General features: G+C 28.9%; 1 protein-coding gene across 2 annotated transcripts in view; it reads right to left on the bottom strand.

The window, feature by feature from the left end:
* Positions 1–11,282, bottom strand: part of LOC106686805 (proton-coupled amino acid transporter-like protein pathetic) — a 125,536-nt gene extending 114,254 nt beyond the window's left edge. The window contains exon 1 of one of the 2 annotated variants that reach the window (XM_014430334.3): positions 11,139–11,282. In XM_014430334.3, coding sequence (XP_014285820.1) covers positions 11,139–11,195 — 57 coding nt within the window. In that variant the 5' untranslated portion in view covers positions 11,196–11,282. The remainder of the gene's footprint in view (positions 1–11,138) is intronic. The other variant, XM_014430332.3, reaches the window with a different exon arrangement.
* Positions 11,283–18,579: the final 7,297 nt, after the last annotated feature.

The raw sequence follows: 18,579 nt of genomic DNA, 5'->3' as shown, positions 1-18,579 counted from the left end.
TCTTTATATATAAAGAATGAATATTCATATCAGAAAGAAAGCAACGAACATGTAATTGGGAAAATGGTATTGGTCTCTCACAAGGATTATGTTTAAATCCTACACTATTTAATCTGTACAACAATAAATTTTATAAAATTGCTAGCAAAGTTTCTTTTCTAATAATACAGTGTTCTTATCACCCTCTTACCGTAAAGATACCTTACTCAATACATTAAGAACAGCATTCATGAAATCTTTTATCTACTTTCAAAAAATGGGAATCATATATCTAAAAACTAAAGCAGTTATGTTCACTAAAAGACGGCCTGCACTTTGCCAGAACATAATCTTCTATGAGACTATTATACCATCCGAGAAATACATGAAATATTTTGGGACAATGCTTGACACTGATCTTTTATGCAATATAATTAATATGCATATTAATAAAGAATATGCAACATTATAATTAATATTATTTCAAATTAGTGCATGTAATAACTATTATTGAATAAACTCAGCGTAATAACATATTAAATCAACTCCAGAAATAAATATTATACATTCATCTACACCAGACTATTTGCAAAATCGGACTCGCTAAACAAAAAAAATTTCGCAACTCCGTGAAGAATGGGCGCACCTTACAGATGACTCAGCTACCCATCAGTTCCCAGGCTACGGTCGAATTGTTCCACACCTAAACGATTCTATTATTTAATGAACGAAACGTTGAAGTCAATGTAAAAAAATTGCATATACTATATTTACAGGACGAGGACATAAATAAATATATGAACATAATGGGAAATAACATTATTACCATTTTTGAACGTTCAGAATGTTATTTCTAACCTGCAAAGAAATACAGAGTACAGCTGTTTGCAATATGTTAGCCGGAAAGCTTACAAATATTTACTATCAAGCGCCCTTGGACGAGTAAGGAATGAAAAAGGCTTTGTAGAAGATGATGGCATCTACACACGTCTCTCACAAAAAATATCACTAAAGTGAAGAACAATATTCAATACTGTATTGAAGTTATTAAAAGTGAAATATATAAATTCAGAGAATTTAGTCATTTTAATAAGCACATAATAATAATTCATGATAATCAAAATAATGAACCATACGTGATATGAAGGTATATGTTTTAAACTAATTACCAAACGGAATCAACATAGACAATTAATAAGACTTGCACACTCAGTCATGCTCAGTACGTTTTTCAGTAATATTAACCACATTATGATAAATAACATAACTAATAACTGCCATGGAAAGAATATTTTTCCTGTTTTAACTGTAAAATTGTCTCTATTTCAAAGTAAATTATTAACATTGAAAATAAAATTTATGAACCGTTTTTAAAATATAAGCGTGATAGTGAAAATAGACTATAGTCCAGTAAAAATAGTTTAAACTTTGGGGGTTCCTAGTGTAACCTAACTTCTGTCAACGGATTAATACGTAAAAATATTCGAAAAATGCGATGGAAAAAAACCAGAGGTCCGTAGCCCTAACATTGCAGACTTTAAAAAATGGCCGCGTATATATTTAGGTTTATTGCCAGCAACTCCTAAAGTATTGCACGTTGCTGAAATATCACTTTAAACTAATTAATAGTAAATTTAACGACCTTCAATTTTTGCCCTACTACAGTTCATTATGCCTACCAATTCCCTGGATAAATTTCCAAATCCAAAAAAAAATTCAAATTCCAAATTCCATAAACAAATAAATCCAAAATAAATTTCAAATTCCAAAAACGAGAAAAAATCATTTTGTGAACTTATTTCGAAAAATATAATGGAAATTACTATTCTTAGGAAAATAATCATCAAGGACTACTTTATATATTTCACATACTTATATACTTTATATATACTCGCATATATATAAAATATTTAACGAGCTTCAATTAGAGTGCTAATAGAACACTTTACGTTCTATATTTTCCTAGGTACAGTTTTTCTTACTACAATATTTGAAACTAATAAGGAGAAATTAATAACATGTAAATTTATATTAGCAAATATCATGGAAACTGCTCTACTTAAGAAAATATTTATTATATATGTCATATTTAACTAGCTTCAGATTGAACCATAATAGACATTTCTACAGCAAATAGTTCCGAAGATATCCAACTTGTGTCAAAATATGACTCGTTTTCAATATAAGCAGCTAAACGCCAAAATTGTGTAATAATAATTATAAGCTACTCTGTAAAAATAAACACACCTATGATTAAATACATTTCACCAAGTAATGTAATAACTCATTAATGTTTAGTTCGATGTTTGAAAAACTATATCTTGCGAAATATTGAACAAAAAAGGTTTCGTTAGGACTCTATATGAAAGTCGTTGAACGTACCATAAAATAGCTTTTGGTGATTATTTTTCCAAGAATAGTAGTTTTCATGGTATTTGCCAAAAAATATTCACTAATGTTTGGTTTACGTTATTTGAAAAAAATATATAGGTGTTTGAAAAACTTTATCTCGAAAAATATTGCACGTAATGAGTTTGATTAGGGCTCATATATTAGAAAAGTTAATCTACTCTAAGAACAGAATTTAAAGTTTATCGTAAGCTCGGTAGTAATCAAGATAATATAAAAAATGATAGAAAATTTTAGTATTTTTATTATTATAAAAATTATTCAACCTCCGATGTTTTGGCCTAGACTAATTCAAAAACTACTGTTCTAGGATATTTACATTTCCGTATTTATAGTCTAGGTAAAAATTTGAATTAATTTTTAACAGGAAATGAGCATAAGCTGAATTGAAAAAATTCTTTCAAAAAGAAATTTAAAAAATACGTATCTTTTTTATGAACATGGTGTACATAAACAAATCAACAAAAGCAAAAACGTTTAATGGGTAAGCTGTTTACTTCTGTAAATAAGTAACCCAATAAAATATTTTCGTTGTAAATAGTTTTTTAGGTGTAAACAAAAATGCACTGTCACTAGACACTGTGCTGTTTAATTACGTTTACATCATCAAAATTGAAGATGAAATACATTTCCATAGATATCTTATTATAAATCACAATTTTCGCAATTTAATCCTTTAAAGTTGTCTAAGTTACCAATTCAAGCTACTTTTAATACCTTTTGGGTTATTGGCTATAAACTTAAATGTATACGGCGGCCATTTTGGAAAAACTGGCATATTAGGCCTACCCACCCTCAGGGAGTGGTAAAGTTTTTACGATGTTCTTTTGCAAATAGTTTCAGATTAGAATCCACAGAAAGATATTAATTTACGATTACTCCTAAATTTACTTGCTATTTTACTAGACTACTACTCCTTAACACTTATATCCAACTCTACCGCTAAATCCTCCGGTTTACTCGTTACATGGATTTGGAAAAAGATTTATTCCTTGATGTTTAAAACGTAAAATATAGGTGGTAATTTTTTATTTTTAAGATACATTTTTTTTCTTTCTACATGAACACAAATTATTCCATTTTTGGAATAAATATGAATAGTCATTTTCGATATATTATATATGCCAACAATTACTTTGTATCCCCTTGGCATACTTCTTACAATATGTACCAGCAAGTTTTCCTTACTAAATCCCTACCTAGTCAGCTCTATCTGCACCTCTCCCTCTACCTTACAAGGGCCACCCAGGGTGATTAGTTTACACTGACATTCGTTAATCTGTGTGTTCTCTCCACAACACAGCTTTTCTAGGGCTTATTGACACATGATGGTGCTAGAACTGCCATTGTCCACCAGGCACCTCACTCCTGCTATCTCTATTATAGGCAGACTACCCCTCTTCTCCAACGTTATAATTCAACAGTGTACGGTCGCCCCTATACCACATACCGACACTCAGCTTCTTCTTCGGTCTCTGACGTTCCCGATGCTTCCGTCGATTCACCAGTTGATCTACTCAACCTCTGATTGCTTCTCTATCTGTTGGGCGTTGATTTCCATTGGTTCGCTCCGGCCCACATCTCTTCTTCGGTATATGTATGGGTACTGTTTGGCTATGTGCCCCTTGTTTCCGTATGCAAAACACCTTGTGCGTGGACAGTGGGGTACTAAGTGTCCTAAGTAGGACAAGTAGGACCCGCAACCATGGGCATTTTCTGTCCTCACGGCGCCCGCTGCTTCTTGATTTCATATACCTCCTTTCGGTGGTTGAAACTCATCCTTTCCAATATAACGGTTTTCATTTCTTCTTCATGGAACTGGATTAGTCATTGGTCGATTGTAAGCAACTCTCGTCCATTCGTGACTCTTTCTCACAGGCGCTGGCGTCTATAACGTTCCTGAGCGCACTCAACGAAGGAGCGTTCTCTCGGCATTCCCTCCTTCATTCCCAGTTCTTTTGCCAACTGAATCTTTAGTTGGATAGAAATTGCATCCGACCCGGTACCTGGATGGTCTCCATCATCTCGCTGAGTTTATCGGCGATTCTGTTGTAATGTGCCATGAGTTCAGCGGCATACTGCCCATCAGACTGTCTTGGTTTCTTTGTCTCCTTAATTATCATAAATATAAACGCCTTCTTCAATCTTGCCTTAGTCACGATCCAGCGAGTCACCCCATCTGCTTGAATCTGACAGGATACTCCTCTTTACTCTGCAGACGACCGCTGCTTTTAATGCCTCCGCATCTTTACTATCGAGTTAATGTTCGATAGACTTTGCAACAATGCGGCTTATTAGTCGATCACCCCCCCCCCTTTAAAAACAGGAAGGCATTTGATAAAATTGATAAGGGGTCATAATGATGAGTTAATAGTTGACCGTGGATACCTATAAAAAAAGGAGAATATAGTTGGGAGGGGAGGGGGTGCGGTCAGTGATATAGATAAGTAAAACCTCATTTATTAGTGCGAATCTTTCGGCCAGAATGTCAAGCCTTCAAGAAGGCTTTGTTAGTGAGAATTAAGAATGTAGAATTATATAAATACTTATCATGAAAACCAATCAGAGTAGTTGAGAACTTACTTTTAAAAAAAAAATTGTAGCTAAAACACTGTAAAGAACATTTTAGCATTCAGACTGTAAATACACTCAAGGTGATACAAGAAAACTCAATTAGGTTAACTATCTAAATATAACAAAAATGAGACTTATCATGATATACCGCCTCTTGTGAATCGTTGTGCAATAAAACTGTAATCTACAAATAAATAATTTACTTTATGATCATCAATCACGAAGAGAATACAATTTAAATTTTTTTTAGTCATGAATCGTCGCATTATAAATAACAAGAGCTCATTTTTTTTTTTTTTATTGTTTCCAATTTTAATTTCAAATTAACCAGCAATAGTTAGTAATAATAATACTGTGGTAAATTGTTAAGAAAGTTATTTCACAATATTGAGATGGATTTGTTTTATGAAAGTACATTAATATATATTGTCCTCGCGAAAATTTAAATTTAATAATGAATTTTACTACAATAATTGGGTGGGCCGACTAAACTCTAAAACAACGCGACTAAAATAACGAGGTTCGTTTCAGATCAGCATAAGAACAGACACAGACGTCGACTAATTTATATTCGGAAGGCTGGCATCGGTGCCCGCTCCTGGACCTATAGCCTCAGCAATAATTTCGTTGTTGAGCAGGAGTTAACGTTCAGCACCACTATATCTTCATCATTTCACATACTTCACTTTTATGTAAGTATACATATATATATTTAAATAAAATCTCTTTACTAGTAGTGTTAAATAATGTAATTTTTAAGCAAGCAATCTTTGTAATTTAAAATACAAACATTATTGAAAACAATACGTGATTAGTTGCAATTTTTTATTGAAGCATTTGAACAACACTAATCAACCAAAAGATTTTGTTTCAGTTTATATTCAGAACACTGAATTCTATACACCTAAACATTCATTAGTTACTTATAGAAAATGCTTTTGCAGAAACTAGGACAATATTTCACATTTTAAGCGAATGCACTTTTTCCAATTGTTACTAAATAACTCTGATATTACGCCCCTTAAGGAATAGTTTATGTTACAGCGTTCTAAAAGCCGAGAAAATTAACTACAATTTGAACCAAAATGAGCTATTTACGACTAAAAACTTTGAAGACAGTAGTACTTCAAACATGTATCGCTTTCCTCAAAAAGTCAAAAATTGTCTTAATTTTTATTTTATTTCATGAAATATGGTCAGAAAGTTCGTTCTAAGAGTAGAGTCATTTATAAGAAAATTGAAGTAAATTTAATTAGATTTTAGTTTAACCTATGAAAAAATCTTTAGGTACGACGGTTCTCTTAAAATAGTTAACATTAAAAAAAAAAAATTGAAAACTGGAATTTGAACCAGACCATCTTCTTATATTTAAATTTTTACGGTCAACTATATATACATACATAAATTTGATTATGTTTAATTTTAGCCTACAAGAGAATGTTTTGGTGTAATAGCTTTCTTAAAAATTCCAGATAATCAAAGATATTGACAAATAAGTGATAAGAAATTACATATAAATAAAAGGAATGAAGACATAAAATAGTATCAGTATAAAATAAACTTGAATACACAATTATAAGAATAAAAAATAAGAAACAATGGCAAGAGGAAAAATTTTAAAAAATACGTAAAATATACTATTTGTTATCTTTTTTATCACAACCCTGACAATCTTCTTATATATAATCAAATTTACTTTTATTTTTAAGACTTTAAAATTTTTTTAGGAAAACGGTTTTAAGAGCTGTTTGTGCCTTAGAAAGCAACAGTCCTAAATAGTTCATTTTGGTTTCAAATTACTCAAAACTTAATCGGCTTTAAGAACAAGCAAGAAGTATGGGCCAGGCGCTTAGTTTTGGAGTAAAATTTATATTAAATTAAATTAATTATATTATATTAAAATAAATGGAGAAAACGCAAGTAGTAGATTTCGATTAAAATATGAAACATTCTAGTTTCAACTAAAGTAATTTATCTGGTATTCCTATTTTTCTTTTTTTTAGTTACGTGGAAGTGATTAAAATTGGACCATTCAACGATTTATTGAGTTTATAATTTATTGGCCTGTTGAATTAGAATAATAAGCAAGTAATACCAGAGAAACGTACTGAACGAGTACATTGGTGTTAGGGGTTACCACATCGGGGGTCTAGTTCACAACGTTTCGAGTTCCATTCCCATGGAATTTCCCCCGCATTTATTTTGCGGAGGACCGGAAAAATGAAAATTTATATCATTATTTAGAGGTCGTGGATAGACTCATTTTATACTTTTAGAATTTTGCAGAACTTATAAGAGCAAAAAAAGAACAGAGTAATATAAGCTTTAATTTTTTGTTATACATAGTAATAATATCAGTGAATGTATGTGAAACACCAAACTACTTAAACTTCAATTTTTCAATGAAACTGCCTGACCCATATAATATATAAAACCAGTTTTATTCAAAAAGAATAATAATTACATTTAAAAAATTAATTTATGAATTATAAATATTACAGAAAAAAAAAGTTATTTGTTGAATGGATTTATCTCTTCACTATAAATAACCTGGAAACTCCTTTATGTAAGGCGCATATAAACGAATACATAATTTTCCATACATTAGCAAGACTGTCCATCACTTGTCATATAAATTATGGAAAATGATAATTTTTAACACTCTTTTATTCATTTTGTTTTGAAATATAAATGCATCGACCAAATAAGGAAAAAATAAAAAGGAGAAAATTCAAGTTATATCGTATGTAATATAAATATATCATCTTTAAAAACATATTTTTTTCCCTTTACGATATTTTCCCCCATTAAAAGTATAATCATAACAATAAAACGTTTTAAACATTTTCACGAAGTTAAATCAATAATTAAATATTATAAAATTATAATTAAAGATATTTAAATGTGTCAACTCAGTTTGATATCTTAAAAATATGAACATTTAATGTAATACATAATTAGCAGATAATTCAAGATATTGTACGTATTTCAAAGAATACAATTTAATTTATTGAAAACAATTTATTTAGGGAAAACATTATAATTCATGTGCATATTTAAAAGTAATATTTTCATTTATTCAATTGAGTTTAAATTATTATTATTTTTTTTTTTATAATTGATTCATTTATGTTTTTATTTCATTAATATTCAAATGCTATTCCATCATATTCAATGTATCGGAGAGAGCTATTCCTTATTTTGGGAATGGTTCGTTGCGGACGATTAATGAAATTTATTATTTTTTATTACGAATATTTTTATAAAACTAAACTGGAATAAGATCATTTTTTTCCCAATGATTTATCTTATTTTACTTAATCAACTCTAAGTCTTGGTTGTTTACGTATTTCGTCATGACCAGATTCATCTATGAATTATTTTTTTTTTTTTAAGATAAACTCATATTCTACTTATTTTAATAATTATAAGTATTCAAAATTTACATACGGGATGAAGGATAAAGGCCCTTAGAGTGGGGCTGATTGTATTATTTATGATTGCAAAGTTTTCTCTCAAACAGAAATAAAGATATAGTAAAATTATCCTTTTAAATAAGAGGTTAAAAATCAGACCTAGGACACTATTAATAAACTCAGGAGACCTCAGTCACTATCTAGTCAGCAGCTTTTAATAGGTCTATACGTTTACTAACATTTTCTTCTCATTTATTTATTTTTTATTATTTTTTTTTTTTATGGAGCCACATAAACTCTGTAGAGATAAGGAAAATTACTTCATATTTCTTTAGTCATCACCGATAACTCGCGATATCTCGGTACCAATAGTCAGAACTGATATCACTAACAGGTAGAAAATTATCTTCCAAGAACCGATAACTTATCTAGGTATCTACTTTCATTGTATTTTTATTCTTTCCCTATTCTATAACTATAAAATATCAGAATCTCACGTATTTAATAAAGAACGAAATGAAAACAGTTATTTGATCAATTAGCGTTCCTAACAATGAAATGTCAAATAAAAATATAGAATTTCGCTTTGAAGGCAAACAACAAAGAAAGCAAACATTACCCAACCTATTGTTAAACTTGCTCACTGATTTCTCAATTATAGCGAGCCAATATTAAACGACTGAGTGTAATAAAAAACAATATAATTTTGAACTCAAGCTTTATAAAAACAACAACATCATAATACACTGTTAATAAAGAAATTGAAACATTACGATAATAAGAAGACATGTAATTAAGCCTCATAAAGTGTGTACCCATTATTGGGGAAAACTCTGGTGGTCGAGCATGCGTACAACCGTTGGTCCAGTAACAGTACTCCGTTACAAAGTACAAAGAATACTTTATTACGATTTACAATTAATAAATATTTGAACTCGTATAGCATTCTTACTCTTAGATCTTTTTAATTTATGTACCTAACTAACTTAATATATAACAAATATAATATAACTTCATTCAATCGACCTAAATTAACCGAAAATGAAATTATTATTATTTGTCAAATAGCTCATTACAGATCAAAGAGACAAATTTCACAAAATTTCCTTGTGAGTAAAACGGCTGAACTATCCAGTAAACAACCCGTATAAGGGATGAATTAGGATAAATAAATAGAACCAAGTTTTTTTTTTTTCTCCCTCTCATTAACTAATTAAATTATTTTTATTAGGTTTCTCTTTTTAATTGGCAGCGTTTATGTTTGTTTACTGAAGCTAAATTATTGACAATCAGTCTATTCTTCTCAAAAGAACAAAAGATCCATCATCTAATCATTATTTCCCATAGTAAGGAGTTATAAAAAAGAAAAAAAGAAGAAAAAAAAGAATAGCAATACTGCATTCCATTTACTTGAATAGTACTTCATTGTTCATTGTTATATAAAACGGTAAACATTGTGAGGGCTTGAAATCGCTCATTCTCAATAATGGTAGCGAAATATCATTCTTTAATGGAAAATGAATTAAAAAATATCTTCTTCTGTTCTGAATTGATATCTTTACGATTCAATATATTCAATTAATAATTTTCAGCATTAATACTCATAAATAAAGCACTGTACGATAATCTAAAATCGCATTGCATCCAGTTACATAATACAAGTACAAAGTTGGCCGAACTGTTCACCGGCAGTTTTAACAACTGAAACATTTCGTCTTCCCTTCCGAAAATAAGAGGACAATTCTGAACGTTATCCAGAAAACGTTTTAAATGTTTATAAAATGGTATATTTATAAATTTTAAATTACTGGTTGTATACAAAAAAAATATCGCGAACTAAGTATGAAATCTGTAAGAATATATACACAAAAAAATACAATCAATGATTCTTAAAGTCATGATTTTTATATTTAATGAAATATATGAAATGTTTTATGCAGTACACAAATTTAAAAAAATATCAAATAAAAACATAATATAAAATAAAAAAAAACCGTAAATAAATAATAAGAAGAAAATAATTAAGAACTAAAAAGGAAGAGAAAGTCTGCTTTGAATTTTGTAAGGATCTTTCACATCAGAATCTTTCGGTGAAAAAGTGTACCTACCTCAGTACAAACAATTATGTTTTTACTTAAAATCATAATATAGCCGTCTAGTAGCAAACAGAAATCGGTTTTTAAGGAAATGTTTCATAATTTCAATGAACAAAATCATGACTTGTATCATTCAATTTAAAAACCAAAGCAAAAGTTTAATATTTTTCTTAAAACAAATATGTTAAATTTTGAATATAAAGTACAGAGAGATAATGACCCGAATGAGGGAAGTGGTTTTTTTGTGGAAAGAGCCTCAACAATTGTACAAAATAAAGAAAAAAAATATGTGTATGTGTTTTCTTTTACTTATTGTTATACTTTTAAATCAGAAAAAAAAACTCAAAATATAATACTTATAATCATAAAAAAAATATTGTTTATTATTTATAATGTTTTCTTTCTTATTTATTGCAGCAATCGGATAATTTTATAATGAATCATTTCTTTAATTTATATATTATAAACAATTAGAAGATTAAAAATATTTTAATAAATAAAAGAAATAACCTATTGTGCTGAATTAAATAATAAAAGCAGATTAAAAAATAAAAAAAATTATTTTGGCAACTTGTTTTATTTATTTTTTTTAATAAAATAAATAATAAATTATACTATTGTTTTGTTTACTTACATTATTAGAAATAGAAAAAAAATTACTTACACTTGGCTTATGTAGGGGGGCCGATTCTTGCCTGTGTTTCCTGCCTGAAGAAGACATGTTGAAGGTTCACTGACAACTGAGAAGCCGGCTCGCGAGTTGAAGGGAGGGGAGGGGGTGGTCATGCTGGAGGTGGTGGGGGCGGGTCATGTTGGCAGTAGTGGGGGCAGGTCATGTTGTCCTACCGCCTCCGGTTCAGGGTTGGCCTTCTCTCTATCCTTTTTCTTGTTGCCGCACGCTTTTTTTTTTCCTTCCCCTGATTCCTTTCTCTTTCTTCCGAGGGTTCTGAGGATAGGAAGAGGGAGGGGGAAGGACCACGTGGTGAGCGCATGATACAGCTTGCGGTTAATCTTCTGCAATTCAACTATTGCAAAAATATATCTATACTCAATATCGCTTAAGTAAGAAATGTATGTTATGAAGATTTAGGTATAATTGTAAATGTGCTTTTTCAACAAATTAAAACTTAAATATAATGTGATATGATATTTGATATGGTACTAGTCGAAGACAAAATCATTCCTTATACACTTTCAATAAGAAGCTATCTTATACATAGTGATATATCACCGTAGCCAATTTAGCAAAACAGAAGAATCATACTAACCTGAACTAATTAAAATCTAGGTGGTTTGGATAAATAAAAATTTCAGATTATCGAACGAGAAAGAAAGTTCACTTCATAAATAACAAAAATTATAAATGTATTTACATAAAAATAATTATTCATTGTTCAGAAATTTATTTTGTAACTATTTTCTAGTGAAATAATGTAAAATTTTTGTTTATTGTTTCTTAAAAAAATGTTTACAACTGATGCTTACAAAAATATCACAGCTGGTAGAGGGTTGAAAATCTAATAAAACATTTCTTGGAACAATCTTTTTATTTATACTACAAATGTATTTTCTTAAAATACATAGTTAATTATTTTTCAATAGAGTAAAAAACTATTGTACTGACAACACAATTTTGCACTGAAGATTAATTTAATCTTTAACCGACGTTGAAGATATTGAGGGGAAAAAATATGCTACCAAATTTTAATACATAAAGGATTTTATTTTAAATAATGAAGTTGGTATTTTTAACTTGATATTTAAGAGTCAACATGAAGAGTGTTAATAATACGGTTTTATTGTATACGTGTACTGCGTACATAAAATCAATTATTCAATTTTATTATATTTTTTTTGTTATTTTTATTTACTTAAAGGATTGGTTCGGATTAGCTAGGTTCAGATCATCCATAGTCCACTGTATTGTGAACAATTATATATCGCCATTGATCACTAAAAGGGAATATAAAAAATTCAGAAAATACTCCGACCCTTCGTACTTACTTCAGATTTTAGGACATGTTATTAGAATTATCGTATTTAGTATTAGAAAATATCGAAAAAGTTCGATATTAATAAGCCTGATCATTTTATTTTTTAAAGAATTTTCATTTTTCTAAACAGCTGAACGATCTTTGAACTTGATTGCAAATGGTTGATTTAGATATGGAGAAAAAAAAAAAAAAATTATGGTCCGATTAAAGAAAAATAAACTTTCGTATATTGTCATCGTAACTGCATTTACTTAAAAACTGAAGAAACAAATGTGTTTCTCTTCTTTACAACACATTTTTTTCGTACTCCTGGATATTATTAAACGCAGTAAGTGAATAACACGAAGGCAGAGTTTCCCGACCCCACATAGTTCGCAGGGTGGCCATACATCTCGTTTAATTTAGAAGCTGAGAGTCACAAGGAGACTATGCGCGGGTACTCCGGATCTCGAAACAGCCTTGGCAGTCCTCCCGGGATGGGTTTTGCTCCCACGGAAACAGAATTCGTAATCGGAACTAACTGGAAATCGTGGAAGAGCACTTAATCTGTGAAGAGCACGTCATGTGCACTCGTGTAGAATAATAAATATATTTTCTAAAGAAATATTACTATATATATATAGTTTTATATTTGAAATTGCTAAGCGCAATCTCTTCAAAAACTTAATAGTGTTAGAATTTTCAAAACTATTATCATTCCTGTTATTTACGGATGTGAAACGTGGCCTCTTCCATTTTGGGAATAATGGCGTCTAAAGGTTTCTGAAAATAAGGTATACGTAAAATATTTGCACCGAAAAAGGATGTGCGGAGAATTAAGAACAATATACAACGCCGAATGGAGGGGACGTTGTTTAATCATTTATTTCCACCTTTCCCTGCACTTTGAGCAATACAGGTGTGCAGCAGCAGTTTTGTGTTACACATGTATGCTTAGCATCGAACTACTACTACAATTTACGATTTACAATGTTCAATTTTGGGGTTATTCTCTAGCTCCGGTTCCATCCGGTGGCTTTCCAGGAGCAGATCCTCTTCGACTAAGATTGTAGTGAGCTGGCTCTACAATAATATTCCGTCCGTATACAAATTAATTGTAATATGGGTTATTTTCTTTGTTCACTAACTGAGGGAAATCGTCCTCTGTGAGGCCGTTGAGTCCGGTTTCCCTCAGCAATCTTGCCCGTAAAGCACCAATGGCTATGCAGTCAATGATAAACCATTGATGACACTTTTTTATTTACAATTTACCAGGTTATAGAAACAATTTTTAATGGTCCCTTTTTTTTTTTTATTATTTCGTATTTTACATAATTGTAAATCAAAAACTATATATTTATAAAATAAATCGTTGTTTTTTTGTTATGTTATAGTAATGACATTTTAACTTCTTAGTGAATAATAATAATTTTTTTTTAAAAACATGATATTAAAGTAATTTGGTAATCTGAAAATATTTAATGGGTGAATAACATCTTTTTTCATTTTCCTCGTCTAAGGTTTTAATTTACGTTAGTAAAGGATGGTTGTAGATTAATACGTAATACCATCATCATGGTATTGCTTAACGAATACCTTACAAAGGGTAATTGTGAGAATGTGTTCATTAATCACTGCACGGCATTTTAATAAATAAGTAGAGATGAAAGAAGGATAAAAGTTTAATCTTTAAAATTTTAGAAAATAATTATCAGGAAAGAATTAATCTTAAGGTTCTCAAGCCCCATAAGCATCTGACACGAAGATGCAATGCTCAACATATCCATGGCCTTTTTATTATTTTATGAACATTGTCAAATAGAACATATTATTTTACAAAAACATTGTTACTAGCCAAATAATATATATATATAATTTTTTTTTCTATATAGAAAAAAATTAATATTTCATCAAAATAGGAAAATTTAAAATAACGATATTAAAGTAATTTGGCTTACTGAAGATATTTCATAAAATATTTTAGAAAGTAATTGGATATACTCTATACCTCCCTATTAATATCCACAATGAAAAAAGTATATATTTTTTAAAATAGAGCCAAAAAAAAAAAAAATAAAAATAAAATCATATGACAGTAAATGTCGTTAGAGTTAATAAACAAATGTATTTTTTGGATTATCGCCTTAAGTACATATTACCTTTTGTACTTCATAATTAATTTGTAAAACCTTATATTTTACTAATAAAATTTCAAAGCATGGTATGAGATATGTTTTTATACAATAAACAGATAAAATGGCATTATTTTAATTATTTTATAGGTTAGCAAATATTATTAGAATACTACAAAAAAAAAACAAAAAAAACAACAACTATTTCTACAATTACAATACCTTTGGTTCATCATAATTATTTGGCAGAATACTTTGACGTAGTTTATTACATTGTATTGGACTGCGAGAGGGAAAATGGCGTAATAGCCTGTGGCGTAGCAAAAAAAAAAGAAAAGTTTATTACAAATTTTCTCAATTTTGTATAGAATATTTTTATCCTACATTCAGCAGGTAAATTTGTATTGTTTTATTATTCTGTTATAGCAAACATTATCAAAATTACTAAATAAAAAATGATATCTTTGATTAGGAAATCGTGGCTCAGTATATTGTTTTTGTAAAACACCGTATTTTACTTTCATAACTTGATAAAAATTATCTGTACTGTAGATTTTCGTTTATCATATACTGATAATTGTTTTCCTTTCTCAAGTCATTTATTGAATGTAACAAATAAATCGATTGGTTAATCATATACGATTTGGCTGGTAAATAACAATAGTAAAAGTTTTTTCTTTTGGGTAAGCATGTTTCTACGAGTGTTCTCAGGATGACCAAACGTCTGTAATATCAAACATATGTGCTGCTCCAAAACAAGAACTAGTTGAGATAGAAAAACAAAATTTCTTTTCGAATCAAATGATAAAAAATCTAACTTTCATGAAAATCTGAGATCAGTGAAATGGTCTGGATGAAACGATGTAGAATTAACAAACCATTAATACGCTGAAATTATAAAATAAGAAGAATACTTCAAAACCTTATGTTGACAATGTTGAATGCTAATTAAATTAAATCAGTGAAAATCACTCTTATCAGAAGTGTGAATCAGTTACAGTAATTTTGCTGCCCATAATTGTGACTTGAGGAAAGAGGATGTATAGATTCGATACATATATGGAATAATGAATCATATATGACGTCATACGTACATCATTACATGAAGGAAGAATTTCACAGCGACTCCAGAAATGTATCCAATGAATATTAGTAGTCTCTATTCTGACGTTATTATTCCAGGAATTGTTCTTTCCATTATTTCGACAATTGGAAACAAGGAGTCTTTGCTTGTAAGATAATTGTGGCATTTTTAAACAAAAAACTTTATAGTGAATTACATTCATTTTGTGGTAACATTATTCTTCGTAAGCAAGAGAACCGAAAAAAAAAATTAGATAAGGTTCAGAGTAGCATTGCGTCTTTGATAGTAATTACTAAGAACAGAGAGTGTTCTTTTCTTCTTCAACAATAAAAGCTATATCTATTATAAATATTTTTGGAAGTCTAATAAGTTCTATATACGCAATTATCATTACCTAGAAAATAACACCGATCTTTCCTTTATTTAAGCAGTTATCATTTGGAATTAAAACTAAAAAAATAAAAAAATAAATTGGATTTCTGACTTGGAACATCTGAATATCGACATAGTTAATAATTTTTGATTTTCAGTATAGCGTAATACTAAATTACTTTTATGAATTCGTTTACTTAAGGCCTTTTCATTAATAGATAAAATAGAACAAAGTAAATAATACATTTTTATATATTTAGATAATGGATAAATTTTAATATGTCACAATGTTTTAATCAGATCGTCAATTCAACATTTATCCCTAAACCCTCATTCAATATTATGTTTCAACCATCAAATCCATCAATGATTTCACACAGACAAAGTGGATCAATATTTATCAAATTTATACTTTAGAATAAATTTTTATTTTATATCATATTTATATTGATCATTTCTGATTATAAAGTGGTAAAATTATGATACAATACAGTTTTTAATAGACGTATTGAAGGACGTAAGAAACAGATAACAAATATTTTATAGAATTCAAATAAAAGTACTACGATTGGGGTGGTACAGCAAGTATAAATATTAGTTGACAATGTAAAGGCAAATGTAAAGTAGTTTTCATGAAAGATATAGTGATTTTCGTATCATTTTCAATGAATTTTTCATAAGAGTCTACTTTTGGAAAGCCAATTAATACACTGTTAACTTCGATATTATTAAAAAATACTCCAATTAAGATTACAAATAAATTCTTGATCACCAAATGGAAATCAAGCATGAAATGAAACTATTAATCCCGCAGCTATAATTTAGTACCAAAAAAAATTACTAAAAAATAAAATAATAAATTACTAAAAAATTAATGTAACGAATTAATAATATTGTATTCATAGTATTATTGCAATATTTAAAAATTATCAGATTGTCTACCATTAAAAACACAATGTTATTAAACAATATGCACTATATTAGATAAATTAGCACCTACAATGAAGACTAAAATTAATGTATCAAATGTAATTATTAATATTATAATAGAGATTATTATCAATACTTTATGCTGAATATTAAATAAGGAGAGGTAAACAGAGTTGGGCGAAAATTATTCGATTCATGAGAGACGAATCCATATGAATTAGTGAATTTTTCATAGGAATAATTTTCTATTAAAAAAAAAAAAAAAAAAAATACGATTAACCTTCTAAATACATTTGTATTCGCGAATTTTTTACACAAATAATCTTTTACTAGAAATGAAAATACGATTGACATTCCAAATTCATTTGTATTCGTATAATTTCATTAGAATAAAAATGTATTCGAATAAATGTTTAATAAAATAAAAATGAAATCTTATTTTTTGTATTTTACAATTTTTTGTCCAACAGATCTGTGACGGTTCCTTCATATATTTTTGGATAGACCATCGGTTTATTTTGAAAATGAAAAGTTCTATTGATTTTAAAAATCGTGTAAGGATTTATTTCAACTCTTCTGAAAAGTTGCAATAAATTGAAACACGATTTTAAAATCGATAGAATTTATATTTTCTGCATCTCCTAAAACATATAAACGGACCCTATATAAATGTTTTAACTCAACAAACGGATGTTATAAATCAGTAAAGTTAAAATAAATTGATAAACGATTATAAAATCGATCGACAATATTTTCGTTTTCTACTCGTCTGAAAATGTGTAATGGGACCCTCATACATTAGAAATCGGAAAAGGTAAAACAAAATTGATATTTAATTAGATATTTATTCGACATTTTCGATTGAAATTATATTTCAAACAGATGCAAAAGTGTTTGGAATTTTTATTGGAATAAAATAATGTTCATATTGAAAATTCATGAATATAAACTCGGAATAAAAATGTTTTCGTCACTTGTCAATTGAATAATTTTCAGTAATAGTTGTGAAACAAACAACGACTGTACACGTGATATCAAGTTGTGTCTGAAAGTAACCGATACCTGATTCTTGTTAAATGTCTTGGTAACTTAGATAAACAATCAGATTGGCACATTAAACCAATTTGTACTCGAAGAACATTTAAAGTGAGGGCCATCTACAACCACGTGGGCTTTACCGTTCGAGTTTGGGCCCCTCAGATTAGAGAATTTAGTTTCTCAATTAACTTCAACTCATCAACATAAATAACAACATACTAGTTAAACTCATTAGTTTTATTTAAAATTTGAAAAGCTCTTAAAAAAAAAATGTTAAATATTTAAAAGAAGTCAATCATAGGATTTAGAGGGTCCTATAAATGGGGAATTATTAAAATTAACATTGTTGGAAGTACATCTCAGTCAACAGATGCTTATGTTATAATTACTTTTATAGAACAGATATCAAGAACTTCATTCAAAACCCTCCTACATAAATTGTTTTATCTGAAGTTAAATCCTGATTGGATCTTGAAAATTGATACATTTAAGAAACATGTACACACATGCATTTAAAAAAGTTCCCGTTCAAAGACGTTTTCTGTTTCTTAAAAATACCGGCAGATGATAAATATA

The sequence above is a fragment of the Halyomorpha halys genome, unplaced genomic scaffold (genome assembly GCF_000696795.3).
Source record: "Halyomorpha halys isolate HHAL.00 unplaced genomic scaffold, Hhal_1.1 Scaffold878.1, whole genome shotgun sequence".
NCBI classification, from domain to species: Eukaryota; Metazoa; Arthropoda; class Insecta; order Hemiptera; family Pentatomidae; genus Halyomorpha; species Halyomorpha halys.
The sequence above is the reverse complement of the archived record's forward strand: the minus strand, read 5'-3'. Positions and strand labels throughout refer to the sequence as shown.